General features: G+C 45.2%; 4 protein-coding genes across 5 annotated transcripts; 2 read left to right on the forward strand and 2 right to left on the reverse strand.

Moving 5' to 3' along the window:
- Positions 1-539: 539 nt before the first annotated feature.
- On the reverse strand, positions 540-2,197 carry spp2 (secreted phosphoprotein 2). Its single transcript, XM_070930866.1, has 6 exons — positions 2,146-2,197; positions 1,926-2,053; positions 1,657-1,779; positions 1,048-1,161; positions 809-857; positions 540-658 (listed from the first exon to the last, which is right to left on the reverse strand). The coding sequence occupies exons 1-6, from the start codon at positions 2,195-2,197 to the stop codon at positions 540-542; spliced, it is 585 nt and encodes a 194-aa protein (XP_070786967.1).
- Positions 2,198-3,227: 1,030 nt separating this feature from the next.
- Positions 3,228-6,691, reverse strand: alg11 (ALG11 alpha-1,2-mannosyltransferase). Of its 2 annotated transcripts, none has more exons than XM_070930736.1 (5): positions 6,645-6,691; positions 5,715-5,849; positions 5,070-5,441; positions 4,422-4,987; positions 3,228-4,336 (listed from the first exon to the last, which is right to left on the reverse strand). In XM_070930736.1, exons 1-5 carry the CDS (start codon positions 6,689-6,691, stop codon positions 4,056-4,058), a joined length of 1,401 nt encoding a protein of 466 aa, XP_070786837.1. In that variant the 3' UTR covers positions 3,228-4,055. The 2 variants fall into 2 exon arrangements, with proteins under 2 accessions (XP_070786837.1, XP_070786836.1); XM_070930735.1 differs by having other exon boundaries at positions 5,715-5,936.
- Positions 6,692-7,085: 394 nt separating this feature from the next.
- On the forward strand, positions 7,086-9,731 carry cpb2 (carboxypeptidase B2 (plasma)). The gene is made up of 11 exons (XM_070930764.1): positions 7,086-7,162; positions 7,417-7,492; positions 7,578-7,702; positions 7,796-7,904; positions 8,040-8,141; positions 8,336-8,440; positions 8,554-8,664; positions 8,745-8,835; positions 9,043-9,245; positions 9,352-9,436; positions 9,517-9,731. The coding sequence occupies exons 1-11, from the start codon at positions 7,086-7,088 to the stop codon at positions 9,729-9,731; spliced, it is 1,299 nt and encodes a 432-aa protein (XP_070786865.1).
- A 1,371-nt stretch (positions 9,732-11,102) lies between these two features.
- zc3h13 (zinc finger CCCH-type containing 13) lies at positions 11,103-22,434 on the forward strand. The gene is made up of 21 exons (XM_070930445.1): positions 11,103-11,206; positions 12,036-12,212; positions 12,510-12,613; positions 12,842-12,956; positions 13,167-13,278; positions 13,442-13,608; positions 13,719-13,884; positions 14,071-14,275; positions 14,429-14,596; positions 14,720-15,063; positions 15,244-15,717; positions 15,886-15,993; positions 16,033-16,134; positions 16,253-16,793; positions 16,972-17,084; positions 17,633-18,862; positions 18,978-19,643; positions 19,745-19,888; positions 20,045-20,245; positions 20,490-20,653; positions 20,779-22,434. Exons 2-21 carry the CDS (start codon positions 12,045-12,047, stop codon positions 21,034-21,036), a joined length of 5,550 nt encoding a protein of 1,849 aa, XP_070786546.1. The 5' UTR covers positions 11,103-11,206; positions 12,036-12,044; the 3' UTR covers positions 21,037-22,434.
- Positions 22,435-22,562: the final 128 nt, after the last annotated feature.

Here is a 22,562-nt window from a genome sequence, read left to right on the forward strand (position 1 = left end):
GTTTGATTGCCACTTGAAGGCAGTGTACCATGTCTTATAACTGAATATCATTGTCCTTAACAGGATGTTTGCTACAGTACAGTATGTAAGTTATTGATGTGCTGATGTGAACATGTGGGGCCAAGTGAAATGAAGAAAAATGGTTGCAGATAGAGTAAATGTGTCCTCTTGCATTTAAACTGAAAACCACAATATAAATGTTAAAACCAGACCTCAATCTGTCTCAGAGTCCTCATTTGTTCAAATGATCCATGTAGGTAATTCACTTAATGTAAGGCATTTAAGCACCATGATGATGATTACACTCCCTCTAGTGGCCTTATCCTGCCCTACACTAAGAAAAAAAAAAATCTGCATCGAGTATTTAGCAGCCAAAAAGTCATGAATCATTAGGTAGAGTCACTGATCAGCCAGCAGCTTTGCAAATCTAACCAATTAAATATAAAAAGGGACAAAATCCATAATGTGCAAATTCTGTTTTTTTAATTCAAGTTTGTCTTGTGATCAGCACCTAAATGTTTCCAGAGTGAGCTGAACTCTCACTCCAGGTAGTTGCTGAAAGTGTCTCCTCTGGGCTGGACTTCCACCACCTGGCTGTGGAGGGAGCCACCAGGCTGGATGGGCGGAGGAGGTGCAGAAGGAGCAGAAGGAGCCGGGACTGTTGAAAGATATTGGGGATCTGGTCAGTTACACGAAAACCATTAGCATCATCTTATTTATGTAATAACCGATGAATTTCAAGTAGCAGTTTTATGTAACACTTCAGTAACTGACTGTGCTGTACCATCACTAGTTAAAATGTGTTTACCTCTATTTGCAAATGGGATGTTTAACTGGTGTCTCCCTCTTGAGAACATCTGTGGAATCAAAGCCTTCATTATTCACATGCACTGTATAGTTCTGGACACTCATTATATTGTTGCTTAACTTGAGTGGAAAGCTTAGTTTAGCTTAGCTTTATTTTGTACCTTTATTTAGGGTGTGGGTTTATTTATTAAGGTTAGTTTGCTGATTAATGGAATACTTCCTTTAATCTGTTTTCCTCACCTCCTCACTGGACTCTGAGCTGGAGCTGGAGCTCCTGTCGTGGCCGCATCTGAGAGAAACCACCTGGACGGAGGTGGGCAACACTCGGACCCGACCGGAGCAGGAGAACGATGGCTGAAGTGGAGGAGGGGAAATGGGGAGAGGAGGGGGTTTTTAATATTCTGTATAATGCAGTGTTTATTACAGCTATTTTAGTTTTATTGTGACCACAGGTCGCTGTCCCACTGCATCATGGAAGAAGAGATTTGATCGACACACTCTGTTCCAGTAAATTCATGCCAATGCAAACAGTGAGCTGTATCAGTCTGTCAACATGTGTCCTACCCAGAATTGAGATATCAGGCCTTCACAGTGTCCAAGAGCAGTAGTGAAGTACAGTGAAATATTGAACTATCAACATAACATTCCAGCTTTGACTTTGATAATATTTATAATTTAACTGATAAGGGTTTGTTTGCAGAAGAGCACTATTTTTGTCTAAGCTTTCTGCTTGTTTGTTGTATTCTCTTTATGTGTCATACCCCAACCCTGTGGCCAAGAACTAAACAGACTCAAACAAACCATAATAAGATTGTTAATTGTCAGCCCTGATGACATTAAACGTCTCACCACAAAGAAACCAGGTCTGAAGGCGCACGTCTGGGGGTCCTGTCTGGAAGCCTTCACACACTCCGTCTCTTTAATGCCAAACATCATCAGCAGGTCAACGGTGTTCAGGCCCACAGGAATAATCTGGCATGCATGTTATATTTGTTATAATCCCACAAATAACCAATACATGGAAAATGGGTTCAGCCACAATTCTTTGAATAGACACAATAAAGTTAACACACCTGCAAAAGGCGATGTTTTACAGATTGAAGTATGTGCAGACTCACCCTTGAGATAGATCCTCGAGTCACCCGGTAAAGATGGCTGACAGCATATGCAGAGTTGACCTCTACCAGAGCTGCTCCAAGACCCCTGTCTGCCATGGACTCCAGCTCAGGGCTGTACAGTGGGATTCCTGCGAGGACAAAGGACAGAGATGTGGAGGAAAAAGTCAGCGACATCAACTACATGTATCTACTGACAAAGTGAGCGCAGACAGCCACTCACCTGAGCATCCCAGAGACTGCAGCAGGGCCAAGAGAAGCACGTATGACTTCATCTTGACTAGCACCAAACCAAAGTGCCTCAGTCTCTCATCTACCTCCCTCTAAATATGTCCAACTTGTGTCCTAACACCCCTATGCACCGCCTCTTACCCTCCATAACCCCTACATTTTTTTTTAAAAACTCCCTCCCCTGCTGTCTGTCCAGCTTCCTTCATGTAATAGCTGTTAACCTTTGTTCAGCACTATTGATCCCAGAGTGATGTGACGAATTAAATGAGCACTATGATGAGAAGTCAGTACAGATTCTCATTAGACTCTCTGGTTGAATGTTGATGTTAAAATCTGACTGTTATTGATGAGTTAAATTCAGTTCATTTAGCAGATTCTAAAAGCACTTTACATAAAGTATTTTAATTTGTTTAAATCGATAAATGTTCCTAGAAAATAACATTTCATTGTAGATTTTCCACTTTTTTATATAACTGAGGTCTCATCACTGCAGGACATTGAGACATATGCTGGTAGATTTCATATCTTTGGGTTTTGGACTGTTGGTCAGACAAGACATTTTATAATACAATTAATCGATCAGTCTAAAAAATAATCTGCAGATTAATTAATACTACTATGAATCTTTTTAGAGAAGGGTTAGTCTGGTAACATGTCTGTTTATAGATAAATGATCTGTAATTTAAAACTGCAAATTGAATTGTCCACAGTTGGTTGTTCTAAATTTTATGAAGAGTCAAATTTGAATGCCAATCTCTTCTTATTAGTACAGCATCATGTTTATGTCTAACTCAGCAACGATGACTATATCCATCTGTTTGGGTATGATAAACCACTGGAGCCACAAACGCACAAAGCAAACGGACATGAAGCAAATAAAAATCAGAGAAATGTTTTTCCACGAAGCAGTGTTGGTCTTTGTCCCAGCTCGGCTAATCCGTTTTTGGTCTCCTTCCTCTGGACAGATCACTGGCCTCTATCTGTTACAGCTCATTTCAACAGTTTGATCGTTGGCTCCTGTAGGCCAAATCAAATGGAGCATAATATGAATAGTTCCTCTAATAAAATGCATTTCAGTTTATTTATGAGTACAGTGATTCTTGAATTCCCCCTCTGGGGATCCATAAAGGCTCATCTTACATCAATGCAACAGTCCCTTACTCCCATCATATTTTTATTACATTCATCATCAATATCAAAAATACTTCACAGTTTGGGTATGTAGAGAATTCTAGTACTTGTAAACAATAAATATGTTTCTGTTTAGTATCTTTAGGCCCGTTACATTTTTCAGCACATTATTCTAAAAGACTTGCTTGTTCCCCTTTCAGCCATTTTCACCATATTAAATATAATGCATCTCTTTTTAATTAAATTGACACTACTGACAAAGGAATGCGTCCTGCAAAATAAAACATGTTTCACAAGATATTTACAACTCTAGCAGAACTACACAATTTTCTGTAATTTTTTGCTGTAACCACGAGGCAAAGAACTGATATTTTCATCGTTGCACAGACAGAATTAGATTCTATCTGTACCAGATTTGCATTCACCTTAACGTGTCTGATATAAGGCGATGTGTCTAAACTGTACTCAGACCTTCATAAGAATGATTCGAATGTTCTGATTCCAATGTACACTTCCTCTTTCCTGTTTTTAGCCCAAATCCAAGTACACTATGCTTTGACTGGTGAGCCAAAAGTTCTCAATCTCTGCATGTGTTGGTAATTTCAACAGCCCTCTGTGTGAGGATGTGAGTGACGACTAGCGTATCAGTTATAAATCGGATTCTGTCTCCAGTCCTACAGTGTAAATGCAGCCCTAAGTGCATCGAAGTAAAAGGTGCTCAAAGTGTCAACTATCACGTTAACTACACACAAAAAATTAGTCTTCTTCTCATCATTCAAGTGTTCCCATCAAAGGCTCCATAGCGGCAAGGAAGCAGGCTTCAAACTCCTGATCTGAGAAGCGAGCCACGGACTGACGCGCGTTGCGTCTGATCTGTAGCCGGCTGGCGGGTGGCAGCCCCAGGATCCGCTCTATGGCCTCTGCATAACTGTCCTCGTCATCTGCCAGGAAGCCTGTCTGGCCTCCCTCGAAAGGTACCACGATGTCCAGCTTGGGGCCACCGGACTTGTGCGCCAGAATGACCTTCCCTGCTGCCATACACTCCACAACGCCTGGAGGGGAAAAAGAAGAGTGAAGATGCCCTTTTAGTATCGTATAAAAAGTTAATTTTTAAACATAACCTCAGAGATGAATTACCTATTCCAAAGTGTTCGTTCCACATGGTATGCAGACCGATGGTGGCTTCCCCCATCTCTCTCTTCAGCTCCTCAAAGGATATGTTCAGTTTAAACTCCACCCTGTCTGCCACACCCAGCTCCTGGCACAGGCCCCTCAACATGAGCACCCTATCCTCGTCTTCCTGGTTCCTGCATCCACCAATTAGAACCAGCTTCAGCGCCTCCCTGCCACCCGCCCCCTCCCTCCTCCTGTCCAACACCTTCTTGAAAGCTCGGATCTGCAGCCGGTGGTCTTTCTCCGGCCTGAACTGCCCCACAGAGACGATCGAGTGGCACTTCCTGTCCCCGTCCTCCTCCAGCGGGACATCCAGGAACGCGCTGACGTCGCAGGGTGGGTAGACCACACTGGTGCGGTTGGGAGCGTGCCACAGTGACAGGATATGGTCGAGGGTCCAGGAGGAGTTGACCATAATGAGGTCGCTGCAGGAGCCGGCCATGCCATAGAGCAGGGCGAACAGGCAGTAGTAGACCACCTTGAAGGCACTCAGGAACAGACTGTTGGAGACGTAGTCTGGGTTGTTGAACCTAGGACAGCATTGACAGTTTGTCAATCACTGGTCATTTTTTACTTACAGATAATAACACAAAAAAGACACACAGTGATTACCTAGGGTTCCTCTCTCTCACTACAGACAGCATGTCAGTGCTGATGGTGGGGTAGTGAACGTAACTCCCCACACTGCAGCCTCCCAAGTAGCGGAACAGGGGCAGTGTGAAGGCGTAGCCCATGGAGTCGACGTAAAGGTCTGGGACAAACTCCGTCAGTGCCTCCCATCCCAGGAAGATGGAGCCCACGCTCTGTCCCAGCAGGGTGAAGTGAGGAAACAGGCCGGGCTCCACAAGCAGCCGGTGCCTCAGGAACACGAACTGAACCGGCCGGGGGAGCACAATGTTGAAACGACGCCGCGCCCCTTCCAGAATCTGCTGGCCCGTCACACCCAGGTCCCCCGTGTACACCACAAAGTTGATGTCCACGTACCTGTGCAGATGTGGGTTAGGTTTAAGCAAGACTTCAGATAAGCAGAAGGTATTTTGATGCCTTTTAGCAATACCTATGTTACACCTTGTTTTGATAGTATTCCTGACTCATTTTCCCTCTCTACTTAGTCCTGATCCTGTTCTAGTTCACTAGTTGTATTCAGCTGCATATAACGCTGTCAAAAAGGAAAAATCTACCCAAGAAGGCTTTACTAAGCAAAACATTTTTGAACCGACTGTGTGTCTACATATTGGAAAATGCAATCAGCTTTACCTGTTCTGTAGTGCCCTGATGGCACACCAGAGCACCCTCTCTCCCCCCCCACCAGCATTGCAGTAGGGGTGGAAGAAGGCCACTGTGGGACGGCCGTCCCTCGCCCGCCGAGCGTTCCTGCTGCTTTGAAGCCAGAAGCGCACCGCCAGCACCAGCAGGACCAGGACAGCGATTAGCAGCACACACAGGAACAGCAGGGGCAGCAGCAACTTCCACAGCAACCTGGAGACATGAAAAGATGATGAAGAAGAGGGAGATAAAAGAGAAGATAATATATCAAATCCAGCAGAACAAAGTGCATAACCCACAAAAATAAATAAAATCAAGAGAAAGCAGAATAAAACAAATGGATGCTTTTTAAAGATGTGCACTGATTTAGCTTCTTTTTGACTTTGTGTAAGGCTGTTCCAGAGTCAGAATTAAAGATTTATTTAGAAATACTCTCATGATTTAAAAAAGAAACTGAGACCCTAACGTGCATTTAGCAAATAATACATGCAAACCTTTCGTGTAACAAGAGGATATAAGGATACTGTAGAAGATGAATACATACTCGTTAACTAGCTGTTATATGCGTACATAATGCATGAATAAATCGTAATAAACTGGTGTCTATAGGAATATAACAGACACTGAACACTGAACGGGTATCCTGTAGGGGAGAAAACTGCTAAAGATGCTCGTTAAATGTTAAGAGCTTGGTTTCATTGTAACGGTATTATAACAAAATATATATATATATATACACCTAACGACTACAACCAACAATTAGCTCGTTAGTTAGCATAAATAACCTGAGATACTGCCAATATTTACCGGTAAATTGTAACCACAGGCTAACATGAAACAAGCTAACTACACTTTCAACATTGACAATCACCATTTTATCCACAGGTTTAAACACTTGGTTTGAAAGCTAATATGTCTTACCTTGTTAATTCACACAAACAGAGGACCAGTTGATCGTGGCCCGACATCTTGCCAAGAGAAATTTAACAACACATCACCTTTAAAGTTGACACTTTCCTCCTCTTCGTTTTCCAACCGTTATTTATATTAATCTGGCGCCACCTACCGGCGGGGAGGAATTACTCCACTGACTTCTCCCACTTGTCATGAAAAGTCATGTTGCAAGTGTTAATTAGTGTAAATTATATATCATATAATTATGTTTTAACTGAAGTTGCTGAAAATATATCACCAACAATATACTAACCTGCTCCCTGTCCGCCATGATGGCTGATCTCTGCCCTCCTCCTTTCAAAAAAAGTAATGTTTAACTTCTAAATAAACAGTGTTTTAATCAATAAAGTCTCCCTACCCCCATGATGTGAACAAACCTCTGTCATTTTCAGTGTGGATCCAGACACCATGAAAACTATTTTGATTTTGTTTGTTTTACTGAACTTGGACAAACTCCTGAAGACAGGAGACTGCATAGAAACGCGGTAAGTTGATTTAGTGAGCAAGAAAATGTTGTTATTTGTTATCTGGGAAAGGGCATGTAACGGTTTTACACAAAGAAAATGGGTTATGACACGCTTATGCAAACAAACACACTTAAACCAGTAATGTTGTCTGAACGCAGACGTGAACACAGACACAATTTTAACAAAACTTCTGGCACTATCAATAATAGACGTGAGGTCTGCATCATTCACAGGGGTATTTTCTTGATGTCGACTTATTTCTTTTTATGCAGTGATCAAATTCTATCAATCACCCCGAAAACACAGGAACAAGTGGACGTCTTGAAGAATGTGTCCACTGAATATGAGGTAGAAATTCGATTTTTCTTCATGATACGATTGCTCTATTTTGTTTTTTCCTCCTGTGAATCATTATGATTATATTTTCTCCCAGACAGCCTTATGGCAGCCTATTTCATCTCAATACATCAAAGAAGAAACTCAGGTCCATCTGTTTGTTCCTGCGAACAGCTCAGAGACTGTCAAGGAGCTGCTGCAGAAACACGGCATAACACATGAGTACAAACATGTATTTCTCACAAAGTGTTCTATCATGGTTCATGCCGGTTGGGCAGTGTGTATGGATGTCATTTACTTGCATGTTTGTTTTAGGGTGCTGCTGGACAACGCCAATGAGCTCATTGAAATGCAGACGAGGAATGACTCCACTGACCCACGAAGCAGCTCAACTTTCTACGAGCGATATCACAGTCTGGGGGATGTATGCGTTTCCCCTTTACCTTTCAGATTCCAGCTTCATAACATTCATATATGTATATTGCACTGGAAAGTCTAGATGTGCTGTACTCAATGGATATATTACAGTTTACATGCAAACACACTGTCTCCATTTTAGATCTATTATTGGATAAACAGGACCCAACAGGACAACCCCAGCACGGTCAAAATCATTCTCATTGGCTCCTCATATGAGAAGCGGCCAATCTACGCTCTGAAGGTGCACCCATCCATCCCATAATAACCTGCAATGATGATAAAGATGCTGGTTGTTGGTCATTTTAACTTTTTTTGGCATTCACAAATTAATCAGCATTATTTGTTTCCATTATAAGTACTTTTTGCTGCATTCGGAGACTTTTGTTTTCCAGTCATAGAGCTGACTCAGACTAATGTTTGATCTCTCGTCCTCAGCTGTCTCTAAATAACAGACCGAATAAGAAAGCAATGTGGATTGACTGTGGGATCCATGCCAGAGAGTGGATCTCTCCTGCTTTCTGCTTATGGTTTGTACAATATGTGAGTATGTTAAATCTGGTATCAGTGGGGTGGAAAAGTGTTGAGGTAACATTTCTTTTGTTTGTTTTCCATCAGGTGGTCTAGCACTAAAATCAATGTCCTTTCTCCCACAGTCCTTGTCATTTTACAATCAAAACCAAGACATCACTCACATCCTGGACAACATGGATGTCTACGTCCTGCCCGTTTTGAACCCTGATGGATATGAGTACACGTGGACAACAGTAAGAATACAGCTGGTATATAGTGCTCATGCAACAGTAAAAGGAAGCATTTTCAACTGGATTTATGATCTGTGCCTCAGAACAGGATGTGGAGGAAGAACCGCTCTTTCAGCAAGAGCAGCAGCTGCATCGGAGTCGACCTCAACAGAAACTTTGATGCCAACTGGTGTAGTAAGTCTTCCCCTCACATCACAGCCCCTCCCCCTCGTTGATTTCTTTCCAATATTGTGGAAGCAATGGGCATTCCCAGAACACATGATCTGTGGCCAGTTTCCTTTGTTTGATTCCTTTTTGATGACTCTCTCTTCTGTGTATTAACTGATCATATATGAGAGCCTCAGTAGCATCTATAAAGTAAAGTGATACTGTTTCTTCCAGCTGAGGGGGCCTCTCATGAGCCCTGCACTGAGATCTACTGCGGTGCCTTCCCCGAGTCGGAGCCAGAGTCGCAGGCCGTGGCCGACTTCCTGCGCAGTCATAAGGACTCAGTTCAGCTCTACCTCAGCATCCACTCCTACTCTCAGATGCTGCTCTTCCCATACTCCTGCACCTTAGATGAAGCAGAGAACCACAATGACCTGGTGAGTGACTGATCCATCAAACACTCAAGCTAAGTGCTTTCCTATTTTGGAGACTTTATTCTGCATGATGGCTGTCAACTGTGTAAATGCACTCCTTTTTTAAAAGCTTGAGATGGTCCAAGAAGCTGCCCAGAAAATCAGAAGATATTATAGGAACACCTACAAATATGGTGCTGGAGCAAAGACAATATGTGAGTAGGACTTATTTTTAAAGCCATATTAGCTTGATTTGATACAGTCACTCACATGAGTGTCATTGTCTGGTCTCCAGACTTGGCTCCTGGTGGTTCTGATGACTGGGCGTACAACCTTGGTATCAAATACTCCTTCACATTTGAGCTCCAGGACCGCGGGCGTTATGGCTTCCTCCTGCCACCATCTCACATTTCCAGTGCGTGCAATGAAGCTCTGATTGCTGTGAAGACTGTTGCTCGCAAGGTTATAGAGAAAACACAAGCTCCAACAACTCCTTCACAAACTGTCTAAGCAGTTACACCTGCCATTGAGTTTGAGAGTTCGATATTCTAAGCCATTTTGTGAATGAATCCTGTCAACACAGACTTTGTAGTATCACTTAGATCAGCTAGCCTTTTAGAGCCATAATCATAGCACACAATGTTAGAGATGTATATTGTTATTCAAGGTATTTTTTTGCTTTAAGGAAATATTTTTGTAGCATTCCTTTAACACATACTACAAGTGTCTATTTTGCAGAGATTCATTTGAGTGTATACATATACAGTAAACATATATCATATAAATGGTGCAGAAAAGTAGCTGCATTTTATTGATTAATGTAAATTTGTGGACATATTTAAATAAAAAATAAAGATGAAACTGATTGAAGTTACAGGTTACATGTCAGTGTCTTTCTTCTGTTTATTATTACTTACTAAATGAACATTATTTGTCCAGTTACCGTTTTATCCTATTGTGTCTGCCTTGACGGTTGTGATCATCGTGACCTTTACTGCCCTCTTGTGGTCACAAAGAATAATTACAACAAATGGGTTTCCACAAAAACAGTCAGCCCGTTTGCATGCCCTCAACTACCGCGTGGGTCACTCAAAGAAAACACGCTACGCTGGTAACTGTAAACTACTGTTATAAAGTGGTTACTGTATGTATCCACGTATACATGCAGCAGGTCAGTAAGCAGAGATTTCCCCGAGACAAGAGAGAAGCGCAACCCGTTTATTATTACTTACTAAATTAACATTTGTCCACTTAGAAAAATCTTGTTTTGTAGGAGTTTGCCGGAACCCGTTTTATCCTATTGTGTCTGCCTTGACGCTTGTGATCATCGTGACCTTTACTGCCCTCTTGTGGTCACAAAGAATAATTACAACAAATAGATTTCCACAACAGTCAGTCCGTTTACATGCCCTTAACTGCCGCGTGGGTCACTCAAAGAAAACATGTTACGCTGGTAACTGTAAACTGCACTGTAATAACCTGGTTACTGTATGTATCCACGTATACATGCAGCAGGTCAGTAAGCAGAGATTTCCCCGAGACAAGAGAGAAGCGCACGCCGTAAGCGTCAAGGCAGACACAATAACACAAAAACACTTCCGGTGAACTTTCAAAATAAGCTTTCAAACAAGCTTTCAAACAACCAACTGAATACTGACCACCAGCATCACTACTACATATTAATACAAGAGTTTTTAAAATACTTGTTGGAAGAGCCCTGGTTATTAGCTAGAATACAGCTGATTTGTCCTCAGTGGAGCAGTACGAGAAGCACTGGAAAATAAAAGCGGAAAGAACCCCGGCGTACACACTGCCTCTATAAACCACAGAAGAAGAACAGGACATATGATGCGGACCCTCCGCCAATATGAAGGCACCCAGGGCAGTTTCTGCCTCTGATTTGAAAGAATAAGCTTTGTTATGTCTACTAGTGCTGAATCCACTAACTGGACTAAAGTAGATGCGACACCGAATTAATATCTTGGGTGAGACGGCTTTTTTTCTCTACACAATGTCTAGCAGGCACGCTGCTGAAGGTGGCTTGAAGGCCCCGCGCTAAGATAAAACATGAAGTCATTAGCTCTTTGGTTAACTAACTTTAGCATTAGCCTCCGCTCATTTGTTTTTTTCCAGCATGCGGTATGCAAAATAATAAAAGTCAGTCATTAACCGGCTGAACATTAGAGTCTCACATGCACGTATATGGACGTACGACACTTAAACAAAGGCATTAAAGTCGTGTAGCTAGCTCGGAACTTTAGCTAACCTTAAGCTAGCCTGCAAGACAGCTCGCTAGAAGTAAGGGCAGAGCAGCTGAACAGACAACAACAGGCCAAGCCATCTCCATGTGTTTTATGTTGTGGATGTGTCGCTACCTATAGGAAAACCAAAACTGCAGGAAGGCCAGTCCATAAACTCATATCTTTTAAGGGAAGTTCATAGATTACAGTGATCTTCTTAGTCGCAATTTATGGTGCTAAAATCTGTAGCTCTGCACCCGGAATGAATGAAGTCAGGGCTGCCAGTGCAACGTTGGCAGTGTAGTCACGGTCGACATAGTTTTCTAACTATTGTTTTTAATGCAATTTGAGCTAAACCTAATTTACCGATTTATCTTGAATAAGTTTTAGATAGATAACTATTAGTAACCTTCTTCAATGGTAAGAAGCAGCTGCAAAAATGGGATGTTAGTTATTCCATTAATTCATTGCCTCTCTATGCTACCTGAAGTCTTAGTGTGTGTAGTGTTCAGTTGTGTTGATGCAGAAGAGTACCCACAGACATTTCCTTTAGCATTGTGTGTCATATTTCCAGTCCTGCAGAATGTCCAAGATCAGGCGGAAGGTAACAGTGGAGAATTCAAAAACCATATCTGATAGCAGCAGCAGCAGCAGCACCACGACCAGCAGCACCAGCAACCCCACCGCCCCCTCCCGCCGGCCCAGTGTGTTCGAAAGACTTGGCCCAAGCACTGGGAGTAATGCTGCTGATGTATGTATAATTTATAGTGTGAAAGACTTATATAAGCAACAGGATGCCAGCTTTGATTCATGCCTATTTTCCCTTGTTAATATATAAGGAGTTATCTCTGTCCTGCTGCTGTAACCATTCGTGGTCAAAGATCAGGGTTGGCCGCAAACTTGTCCTCCTGTTGCAGAGTTGTTAATGATTTAGTACCGTAGGGACCCTTTTTATACTAAACCAGATATTCTCCTAGTATCACTACTGTGATGGCTGTCTCATTTAGTGGATGTTGCTTTATCGGACTCATCTGTTTTTGTCTTTCAGAGTCACTGTAGAAATTGGTTGAAGACCGGAAATTGCAGTTACGGCAACACTTGTCGCTACACACATGGAACTCAGCCACGAGGCAAAGGATTTAGCTTTAGTCGGTAAGATGGCTTGTTTTTAGTTTTAATTTATGTTGGCAATCAGGATTTCTATGTGATTGTCAAGACTTAACTTTCAGGACCCATAATTCCTAGTAACTGCTATTAATCCTGTTGCTGTATTTATTTAATTTTCTCTGTGTTTTTTGTGGTCAAAAAAAGAACTATAGGGTCATATTATTCACACAGAACTTGTGTGTATTTATGTTTGCGTATGTCTTAATGGAGCAGGTCAGCCGAGAGACCCACAGGTGATCTGCGGGAGAGGATGAAGAATAAAAGACAGGATGTTGACCCAGAAAACCTGAAGCGAGATCTAGACGAGCCCACATCCCCCACAGCGAGAGTGAGTTCTGTTTAAAGTAATAATCTACTGGCGAACGCATAAATGATGGCTGATTTTTATAATAAATCTGAAGCTGAGAAGTATTTTTTGAACCTGGAACTGAAACACATGTAGCCAATATAGAATGAGAAGAAGCACAGGATGCAACATGTGGGTGTCATTCTAACATCGTGTGTGTGTGTGTGTGTGTGTGTATGTATCCGTCTACAGCAGAGAGACTCCTCCAGAGGCCGACACAGAGAAAAGGAGGATATAAAGATCACAAAGGAGCGCACCCCAGCCAGTGAAGAAGAGCCCACAGAGTGGGAAACCAATCGTGAAGGTTGAAAAGCTTGTTTTGTTCAAGTGACTTGATGATTTGTTAATGTCGTAAAGGCTCTTTGATTTTACGATTTGAAACGAACTAAAGATGCTTGACAGATTCTTAGACTTGGACTTTTCTTTAGAAGCCTCTGTTTAATTGTTGTTGTTTTTTTAACTTTAAGATTCAGATATCGGTGACTACGACTACGAGTTATCCCTGGAGATGAAGCGCCAGAAGATTCAACGTGAGCTGATGAAATTGGAGCAGGAGAACTTGGAAAAGAGGGATGAGATTGTCATCAAGAAAGATGAGACCCCCACCAAAACAAGAGCCACCGCCATGCCAAAGGTAAGGAACTAGTTTCTACCCTTTGCCTGGATATTTTCTAAAGTATCTCTACCTCCAGGACAGCTCATTGTCCTTGAGTTTCAACCTGATCTGTCATCTCTGTCTCTCAGGTCTCTCCAGAGCAGTTAAGCAATAAAGATTCACCCTCATCCAGGAAGTCCAGTGGATCCCCTAAACACAAAAGTGGAACCAAAGGCCCAGGCTCTGGGAAGAAAGAGAAGAAGATTTCAGTGTCCTCACCTGTTGCAGAATCTGCCAGGTACGAGTCTACGGGATGGACTGTGCCTGAAACATACTTTATGTTTATGTTAATAATGACTTCTGTGTGATGACCAACTGACATCATGATGCAGTCAAATGCACACATCTTGTACTCACATGCAGTAAAACAGAATCTGAAAATTATATTGTTATTGTTATATTTGAAGGAGATATGACTGATGTTTTCTATCCTCTACTCTACCAGGTCATCAAAGGGGAGCCACAGTAAGAAGAAAGGGCCCCGTACCCCCAGTCCTCCTCCCCCAGTCCCTCTGGACATTCCTGTGATGGGGAAGAAACACAAAGGCAAGCACAAAAACAAGGAGAAGTCTGAGGAGAAGCAGAAGGACGGGAAAGATCGGGGACGAGATACAGAAAAACACAAAGAGAAGAAGGAAAAACGCAGGTACAGTGTGGACCTATCCCGGGTCAACATGGATTTATCACAGGATGCGTATATCACCATTAAGATGACAGTCTTATTAGTGTTCTTTGTTCTCTTCACAATTATCTTTAATGTATAACGCCATCCTTTTGAACATTACCCTGCTGTTAATAGGGATCGATCAGACAGTTCCCACAAGGCCAAGCGGTCAGTGACATCAGAGGAGCGTTCTGGTAGCGTGTCATCTCCTTCGAGGGGCACTTCACCCTCAGCCAGGAAGAAATCCACCTCTCCTAAAGCTTCGTCCCATAAGACCCCCGCGCTGGCCTCGCCTCCTCGCAGGTTAGCACATGTCGGCCACTGAACGAAGATTTTCCTGCTCAAGGCTTTAATGAACAGTGTAGTTTAATCAGTAAATACTGGACTTAATGCCTACCAGGAAATAACCGTCCTTTGTCTCTGCAGGTCTCCCTCTCCTCCACGCCGCCAACGCACCCCCACTCCTCCCCGCCACCTCTCCCCTTCCTCCCACTCGGGTTCCTCTGCCCAGCGGCACTCTTCGTCTCCTCGTCGGCGTCGCTCGTCTTCTCCCACCTACCACCGGAGCACAGCAGCCCCGGCCTCCGCCTCCTCTCCTCCGAGCTCCCGGCGCTCCCGATCACCTCCTGCCTCCCACGACACCTCCTCACCCCACCGCCGATCCGACAGGTCGAGCCCCAGCCGGCGCCACTCCAGGGGCCGCGAGAGGAGCCGTGGTGAAAGAGAGAGGAGTCCGCCTGCCCAGGAGCGCAGACACGAGCGCAGAGACGGTAACTTTATATTCTAGTGCTGTATTTGTTTGTACTTTAAATATTTTTTTAATTTCAATTTCTTTTGCAGCCCTATACATATTACATTCCAAACATACGTGGATCTGTATATAATCTGTCTCAAGTGTTTTAAATCATTCTTTTCATCAGTTGTTAAGCTTGATGTCTTTCTTACAACAGAAAGCCGCAGCAAGCGAGAAAAAGACAGCATCCGCGACGACCGGGACTATGACTCTGAACAGGTCTCATCGCGGGACGCTCGCGACGACAGGGACACCAGAGAGGCTCGTGAGCGACGGGAGGCTCGCGATCGTGGAAGGGAAACAACCCGAGACTCCCGAGACCACCGGGACGTAAAGGACTCCAGAGAGAGCAGGACGGAGACCCGCTCCAGCCGAGAGTCGTTGGAGATTCGTGACCGCGAACGGGAACGAGAGAGGGAGCGGGAGAAGGACAGAGAGCGAGAGAAGGAGAGAGAGAGGGAGAGGGCCGACACCCACAGGAAGGAGGAACCGGCTCAGGAGGACAGGAGTTATGGGAGAGGTCATGGACGTGAAGATGGAGGGAGAGCTGAAGGAAGGACAGAGAACAGGACAGACAGAGCAGAGAGGAACGGACGAGGGAGAGGACGTGCTAATGAAACATCTGATAAAGGCAAGAACTGACTGATTACATTTAGCCTTCATATCTGTCGTTTGTGTTATTTGTGGCCATTAAAAGTGGTTAATAACAAGGAGCTTCTCCTGTGCACATTGTACCATTCTTCAGCGTGTCGTCCTTTTCCCTTACAAGTCATCTTTTCTCTCCTTTTTCTTCTACCAGGGTCTAACAGAAACTCCCGGGGTTCTCAACTGGAAAGCAACCATGATAACTGGGAGTCACGGAGCAGTGCGGTGCGTGAACGGAGCGCAGAGAGGAGCAACGACCGCAGTGCCACCGAAAGAAGCTCTGAGAGGGGTTCAGACCGAGATCGCTATGAGGGTGACAGGAGAGGAGAGCCGGCTCGAGACTCCTCCTACGATAGGAGAGGAGGGCATGGAGAGCGGGATCGCAGAGACAACAGAGACAGAGGTGCGGGTTAGGTTTTGCTTCATTTCAAGCCTGTACAAAATCTGAACTGGGACCAGAAGTATACTGTATAACATTTTTAATTTGTTTGGCTAAGCTTTTTAACTTTCTTTTTTACCAGATCAAAGAGCGGCCTCCCCAAATAGACACCAAGGGAGATCAGACGAGTCTGAGAGGGAGGAGAGGAGGGAGGAGCGCAGGACAGATAGAGCAGAAGACAGACGAGAGGACAGGACCCGCGACCGGGAGCGAGACAGGGAGAGGGAGAGGGAGAGGGAGAAAGAGAAGGACAGGGAGCGAGAGAGGGAGAGGGAAAGGGAGAGGGAAAAGGAGCGAGAGAAAGAGAGAGAGGCTGAGAGGGAGCGGGCCAGGGAGAGAGAGCGGGAGCGGGAACGAGAGAGGGAGAAGGAGAAGGAGAGGGAGCGAGAGCGGGAGAGGGAGAGGGAAAGGGAACGTGAGGAGCGGGAGAGGGAGAGGGAGGAGCGGGAGAGGGAGAGGAAGGAGCGGGAGAGGGAGAGGGAGAGAGAGAGGGAGCAGCGGGAGCGAGAGAGGCAGCGGGAATGGGAGGAGCGAGAGAGAGGGAGAGAGGAAAGGCGGGAGAGGAGGGACGACGTCAGGGACGACCGGCCCGTTCGAGACACCCGGGACGATCGCAAGACGAGGCATGTATCAGCCTACAAAATCATTTTTAAGTTTTCTTTACCACTTCTGTGCACTACCACAGTATTCACACGACAATGATACATACAATCCTCCCAATAGTTACGTAGCCATGAGTGTGCTGCTCCTTTGGTACCAGATATACATTTCTTTTATAATAAACCTCTCCTCTCCCTTTAGTCGCAAGAGGCCCAGGGTGGAGAGCAGCCCGAGCCCCCGAAACTCACCTAAGCGAACAACGCGGGACCTCAGTCCGGCAGACAGCGACGGCTACAACAGCGCGGAAGAGAAAAGTGAGCGCCCGATTGGCCGAGGGCAGGCCAAGCTCCACCCACAGCCCCTCCTCCCCAGCCCAGTGTGTCTGCCTTCCTCTGACGGTAGGGAAATTATTTTTTGATAGGACACACTCCTGTTTAATGGGGAATGCACCTTTTTTTTTACATACTGCAAACACACTTTTTAATAAAAAGGAAATGCACTTTTAATCGCTTTTAAGTTTTATTTCTTAAATGTTCTCCCCTAGATGTCTTTTGGTTGTATGTACTCCGGTATTGGCTGTCCCTTGTCATTGCTAATGAAACTATATCAAAGTGAACAAAAACGTACTCAAGTTAGATAATTTTTAGAACAATGCACACTAAAGTATAGTGCACTTTCTTGTTTATTGTCTCTCCAGTTCAGGCATTTCTCCTTTAGATTCACCGTTGTAACGTACTACAGCACTGTGCAACCGGTAGCCCAGAAATGGCCCAGAGAACCAGTCTGCTGTTATTTGACTGACTGCTTTGATACTTAAAAAGTACCAAGTGTGATCATGTGACTGTTCTGTGTGTATGTACAGGTGCCGACAAGCATCGTCTGCTGAGCCAGGTGGTGCGGCCCCAGGAGCCCTTGCTACGCTCCCCACCGAGTGCTGCTCCGTCCGATGACAAGCAGAGTCACTGGAAGGATGAGGAGCGCAGAGGAGCCGGGGACAAAAGGGAAGCGCGCGGTCGCCTTGAGGACCTGGAGCCTCGTGTGGAACGAAGCAGAGGCGGAGGCGACAGACGAGGAGAGCACCTTGTTGCAGACACGCCGTCTGACTCCCGTAGCAGAGGCAGAGATCTGCGAGAACCCACGCCGCCTCCACCTTCTTCAGCCCTCGCTGCTGGTAGCGACGACAGAGACGCCGCTGCCTCACAGTCCCATGAGGAGGGCAAAAAGAAGACAAAGTCGCAGAGGAAGGGCTTGAAGAAGGTTCGCAAAGAAGAGGAGGTTGGCGGTGGCATTGGCCTGTCTGGTGCAGGAGATCGTTTCAACCCCGAGCCCCCAACCGGCGGTTCGACAGACGGGCCTCCACCTTTACACTCCCCCAGGAAAGGAGCCAAGAAGAAGGCGCTTGAACGAAAGAGGAAACGGTCACGAGGAGGAGAATCTGATGTGTCTGATGAGGATTCATCAGCCCATCAGCCACATAGTAAGAGGAAGAGAGGCCCCCGGACGCCACCACCCTCGATGAGGCCCGATCACCGCGGTACAGAGCCATCTCCACTGTCTAAAATGGACAACTTCAGTGACTGGTCAGATGAGGAGGTCACAGACCGAGGAGGACCACTGGAAACGCAAGCACCCCTGGCTCCTGTTGAGCCTCTTAGGAGAGGTGCTCCCAGGGTGGGCAGGGACAGGGAGCGGTGCAACCCCCCTCCCATCGCCCCTCTACTCCCCCAGGATCCTCCAATGTTGCTGCAGACTCTGACTCCACAGCCCCTCATGTCCCAGCCCCTGCTTCGCAAACCTCCCCCAGAGCAGACGCGCAGCAGCAGCATGGGAAGCAACCAGAGCCGCACATCATCCAGGCGCCTGCGGTCACCCTCCAACGAGTCAGCCCACCGAGATGACCCCCAAGCTCCACGGTCACGCCGGGGCAGGCTGCAGGGCAACAACTCTCGGGACCGAGAAAGAGAACGGGAGAGGATAGGAGAGAGAGAACGGGAGAGGGAGAGACCGGTCGTGAATGACCCTCCAGGGGCGGAGAGGAAGTCTCGAATTGACCAGCTGAGGAGAGGAGAGCCCAGCCGCAGCACCTCCTCAGGTAGATGAACACTCTAACATCATACACACACATCACGACACAGCATAAACCTTTTGGAAACTCGACTGCCACTGCTCTGCTAACCTAACTTACATCTGTCTCTATTGTCTTACAGACCGACAGGATTCCCGCAGCCACAGCTCCAGACGCAGCTCTCCTGACTCTGAGAGGCAGACCACGTCCAGGTCCCGCGCCGGCTCCTACGACAGCCGAGAACGGGAGAGAGACAGAGAGCCGTTCGAGCGGGAACGAGACCGAAAGGACCTCCGGCCTCAGCAGCAGCAGCAACCGCAGCAGCAGCCCCTGCTCCTCCAACAGCCCCTACAACAACAGAGAGACTGGGAGCCCGAACCTAGGGACTGGCCTAGCAGGGTACGGGAGCCCCTACTGATGCGTCCCGGCCGTGAACCTCTCCTGAGGGAGCGGGATATCAGGGACAGGGAGCGCTTACTCCCTGAAGGACTCATCCAGCAGCACGAAAGGGAGCGGGAGAGGGAGCGGGAGAGAGACAGTAGAGTTGACAGAGGCGGCGATCGAGACAGGGAGAGGATGATGATGATGGATCTACCACCCCACGGCGACCCCAGGGCTCCAGGACGAGGGGACCTGAGGGGTGAAATGAGAGGAGACCTGCGAGGGGAAATGATGAGACAGGACAGGGGTGACTATGAGCCTCTGCTGCCAAGAGAAGCCTTCAGCCCTCCAGAGCCAGAGAAACCAAGCAACAGTCACCATCTCATGGGGGAGCAGCGGGAGCTGGAGAAGACGGACAGCATCGACGGTAAGAAGATGAACACAAGTATGCCACTTTTTATGTCACTTTCCAAAATTTCCAACATGCATTTAAAGGAAACTGTGTGTGTGTGTGTGCGGTGTTCTCAGGGGATGATGATGGGAAAGAAGACGATGGCCAGTCAGTGGCATCTGTTGGAGAGGAGTATGAACCAATCAGTGATGATGAGCTGGATGAAATTCTTGCTGACAGCCAGAAAAAAGAGGATCAGCAAGATGACGAGAAAATTACAGGTACCAGGAAATACCTTTTTGTGGATAATATCCTGGAAATGTAAATGTAAATTAATTTGTTATCCATTCTTTTTTAAAATAAAATTAAAAGTATTGCTAGGGACTTTCTCAGATGTTGTTTTTGAAATTAACCCCCCAAATGCGATGTCTTAACAGGTCCTCTGGATGTCATTGATGTGGACTGGTCCAGCCTGATGCCCAAACAGAAGCAGGAGCCCCGGGCAGCAGGGGCAGCGTTGCTCCGGTTCACACCAGGCGCCGTGCTTCTTAGGGCGGGCATCTCCAAGCGACTTGCTGGGCCTGAGCTCATGGAACAAGCCAGAGAGCTGTGCAAGTCTGAGCTGGATGACCCCAAAGGTGAGAGTTTTGACATTGTGGAACCCTAAAATCACATTTTTATTGCATTCATTTGCACTTAATTCAGTCATTGTTTCATTTTATTTTACACAAGTAATGTTACATTGTTTAAATCCATAAAACGAGTAATTTTGATCACAGCGGTTTGTGTTCTTCTTTGTCTAGAATTCTGTTGAGTTTAATTGAGTTGAGTCTGTTTTGTGTGATCTATCCTTCTAAAACTCTGTCGACTCTGTCCTGCCAGATGCTGACAAGCTGTTTGAGCACGACTTGGGGGCTCTGAATATGGCTGCTCTGAACAGGCGGGTGGAGAGGGCAGGTTTACTGAGCAACCTTGGGCCCTGCTGCAAGGCCCTGTGTGCCCGCAGGGACTTCGCCATCCGCCGGCAGCTGCTAAAAAATGACAAGGTAGATGTCATCCAATCACTGACAAGACAATGAATTTAATACTGCAGTTGGCTATATTCTCACCAGTGTCTCTGGATGCCATTTAAATATGTGAGATGTGTTTAAATCTACTTCTCCTTCTTCAGGGCCTAACCAAGCAGTACCCGACTACGCCTGTGGTAGACAACGAGCTGCTGCAGATGAGCATGCGTCTCTTCAGAAGGACCATAGCTGGCCAGGCCTTGGGCCCAGAAAGGTCTGATGGTGGGTCAGCACCAGCAACCGAGGTTGCTGCAGCTGGTGGTAGTAGTAGTAGTAGTAGTAGTAGTAGTAGTCGTAGTAGTAGTAGCAGTAGTAGTAGTAGTAAGCTCAGCACAGGACAGCCTGAGGTGTGTGTGTCCTGAAAGAAATGGGCTTAGTGAGTCAAACACATGAAAGTGAACGCTTCTAAGCCTTTACTTCTTCCAAACTTTGCCCTGATTCTCCCTGACTCTGTCCAATTACATTACAACATTCATACATACATAGCCTTTTTAGTCATGAGAGGAAATAAAAGAAAAACAGCAAAATTGTGAATCTTACTCAGTTATGCTTTACATGTTTTGGATGATCTGCAAGTGCTGTGCCATAGACTACTGGACATTCTAGCCTATGGAGGTGTGTGATGAACCATGTACGAGAAACGAGAAACATAAAACACACCTAAAATGACTTCATGTTTTTTTGTGCATTACAATGTTTTAGAGCAGCTTTTTAATTGTTAGTTTCACCTGCCTAACCAAGTTCAAATGACTGTTTTGTTTTCATATATTGTGCATTGGTTACTACAACTGTGCATTAAAATGGTTAGATGTTGATTTTGTAACGGGTCTTTTGCTTTGTATGAAGTGACTGTTCAGCCTTCCAATAATGTGACACTTTATGTTATTTTTGTTTACACCATATTACAAAATCTGCAGAGTGAATCTATAGCGTTTGCTGCAGAGTGTTACTGACCAACAACACTGAAACATCCTGCAGGGACTTGAATGAACGTTTCTCATGAATAAGCACTGCCAAACTATTCCTTCATTGAATGTAACTGTTAGTCTTTGGAAACATTATTGCTTTTTGCTTGATGTACTTGTTTTGAATGGTTTGGCAATGTCTCCCTGAAATGAACTGAACTGAAGTGAGTGCAGAGCACACTATAGACTGCAGAGAGTACCAGATCTCCAACACTGCCATGTGGAATTCTTCTCCTTAACGTTCACCAGCCCACACCATCCAAAAAGGAGCCAAGTGTTCCCAATAGGAAAAGACACTAGACTGTTTAGATAAAAATGGCTGAAAAGATAATTAAGTTCAACTTCACATCACGTTTCTGTGTTCCAGTGGTTGACCATCCAGAGTGACAATAAAAAGACTTTTACAGGTGGATAAACTGAACCTCTGGGATGTGGTTGTATCAACACTCTTAGTTCAACATGTGACACTTGAAATGAGCAGATTGTGCATGCTGTGAGTGCTTGGACACACATTTCAATGGACAAACCAGCTTCACTGAACCGTTTAAAGAACATAATAAGAATGGAAAAGGGCTGTTATCTTAGAGCCCTGGATTCAACATGACACCTCCTCCCGGCCATGCAACTGTGACTTGAAATCTAAGTGACAATACAGACATGGAGAGATTGGGCTCTGATGTAGCCTGCTATGTTTTAGTCTGACCACAACTTTATGTTGTTGGAAAACACTTTTCCTACTACATATTTATTTTGTCTAAGGTTCAAGGTCAATTTTGAGATGTGCAACTAATGATATCTGGTTTAATGCTGTATTTTTTTAACTGCAAAATAAATGTAGAATGACATTTTTAAATTGTAATGACATTTTGCCAAATAAGGACAACTGGGGACCTGTAGGAATTCAAATGATTCAACTTCATCAA

This window comes from Enoplosus armatus, chromosome 24, assembly GCF_043641665.1.
Source record: "Enoplosus armatus isolate fEnoArm2 chromosome 24, fEnoArm2.hap1, whole genome shotgun sequence".
In the NCBI taxonomy this organism is placed as follows: Eukaryota; Metazoa; Chordata; class Actinopteri; order Centrarchiformes; family Enoplosidae; genus Enoplosus; species Enoplosus armatus.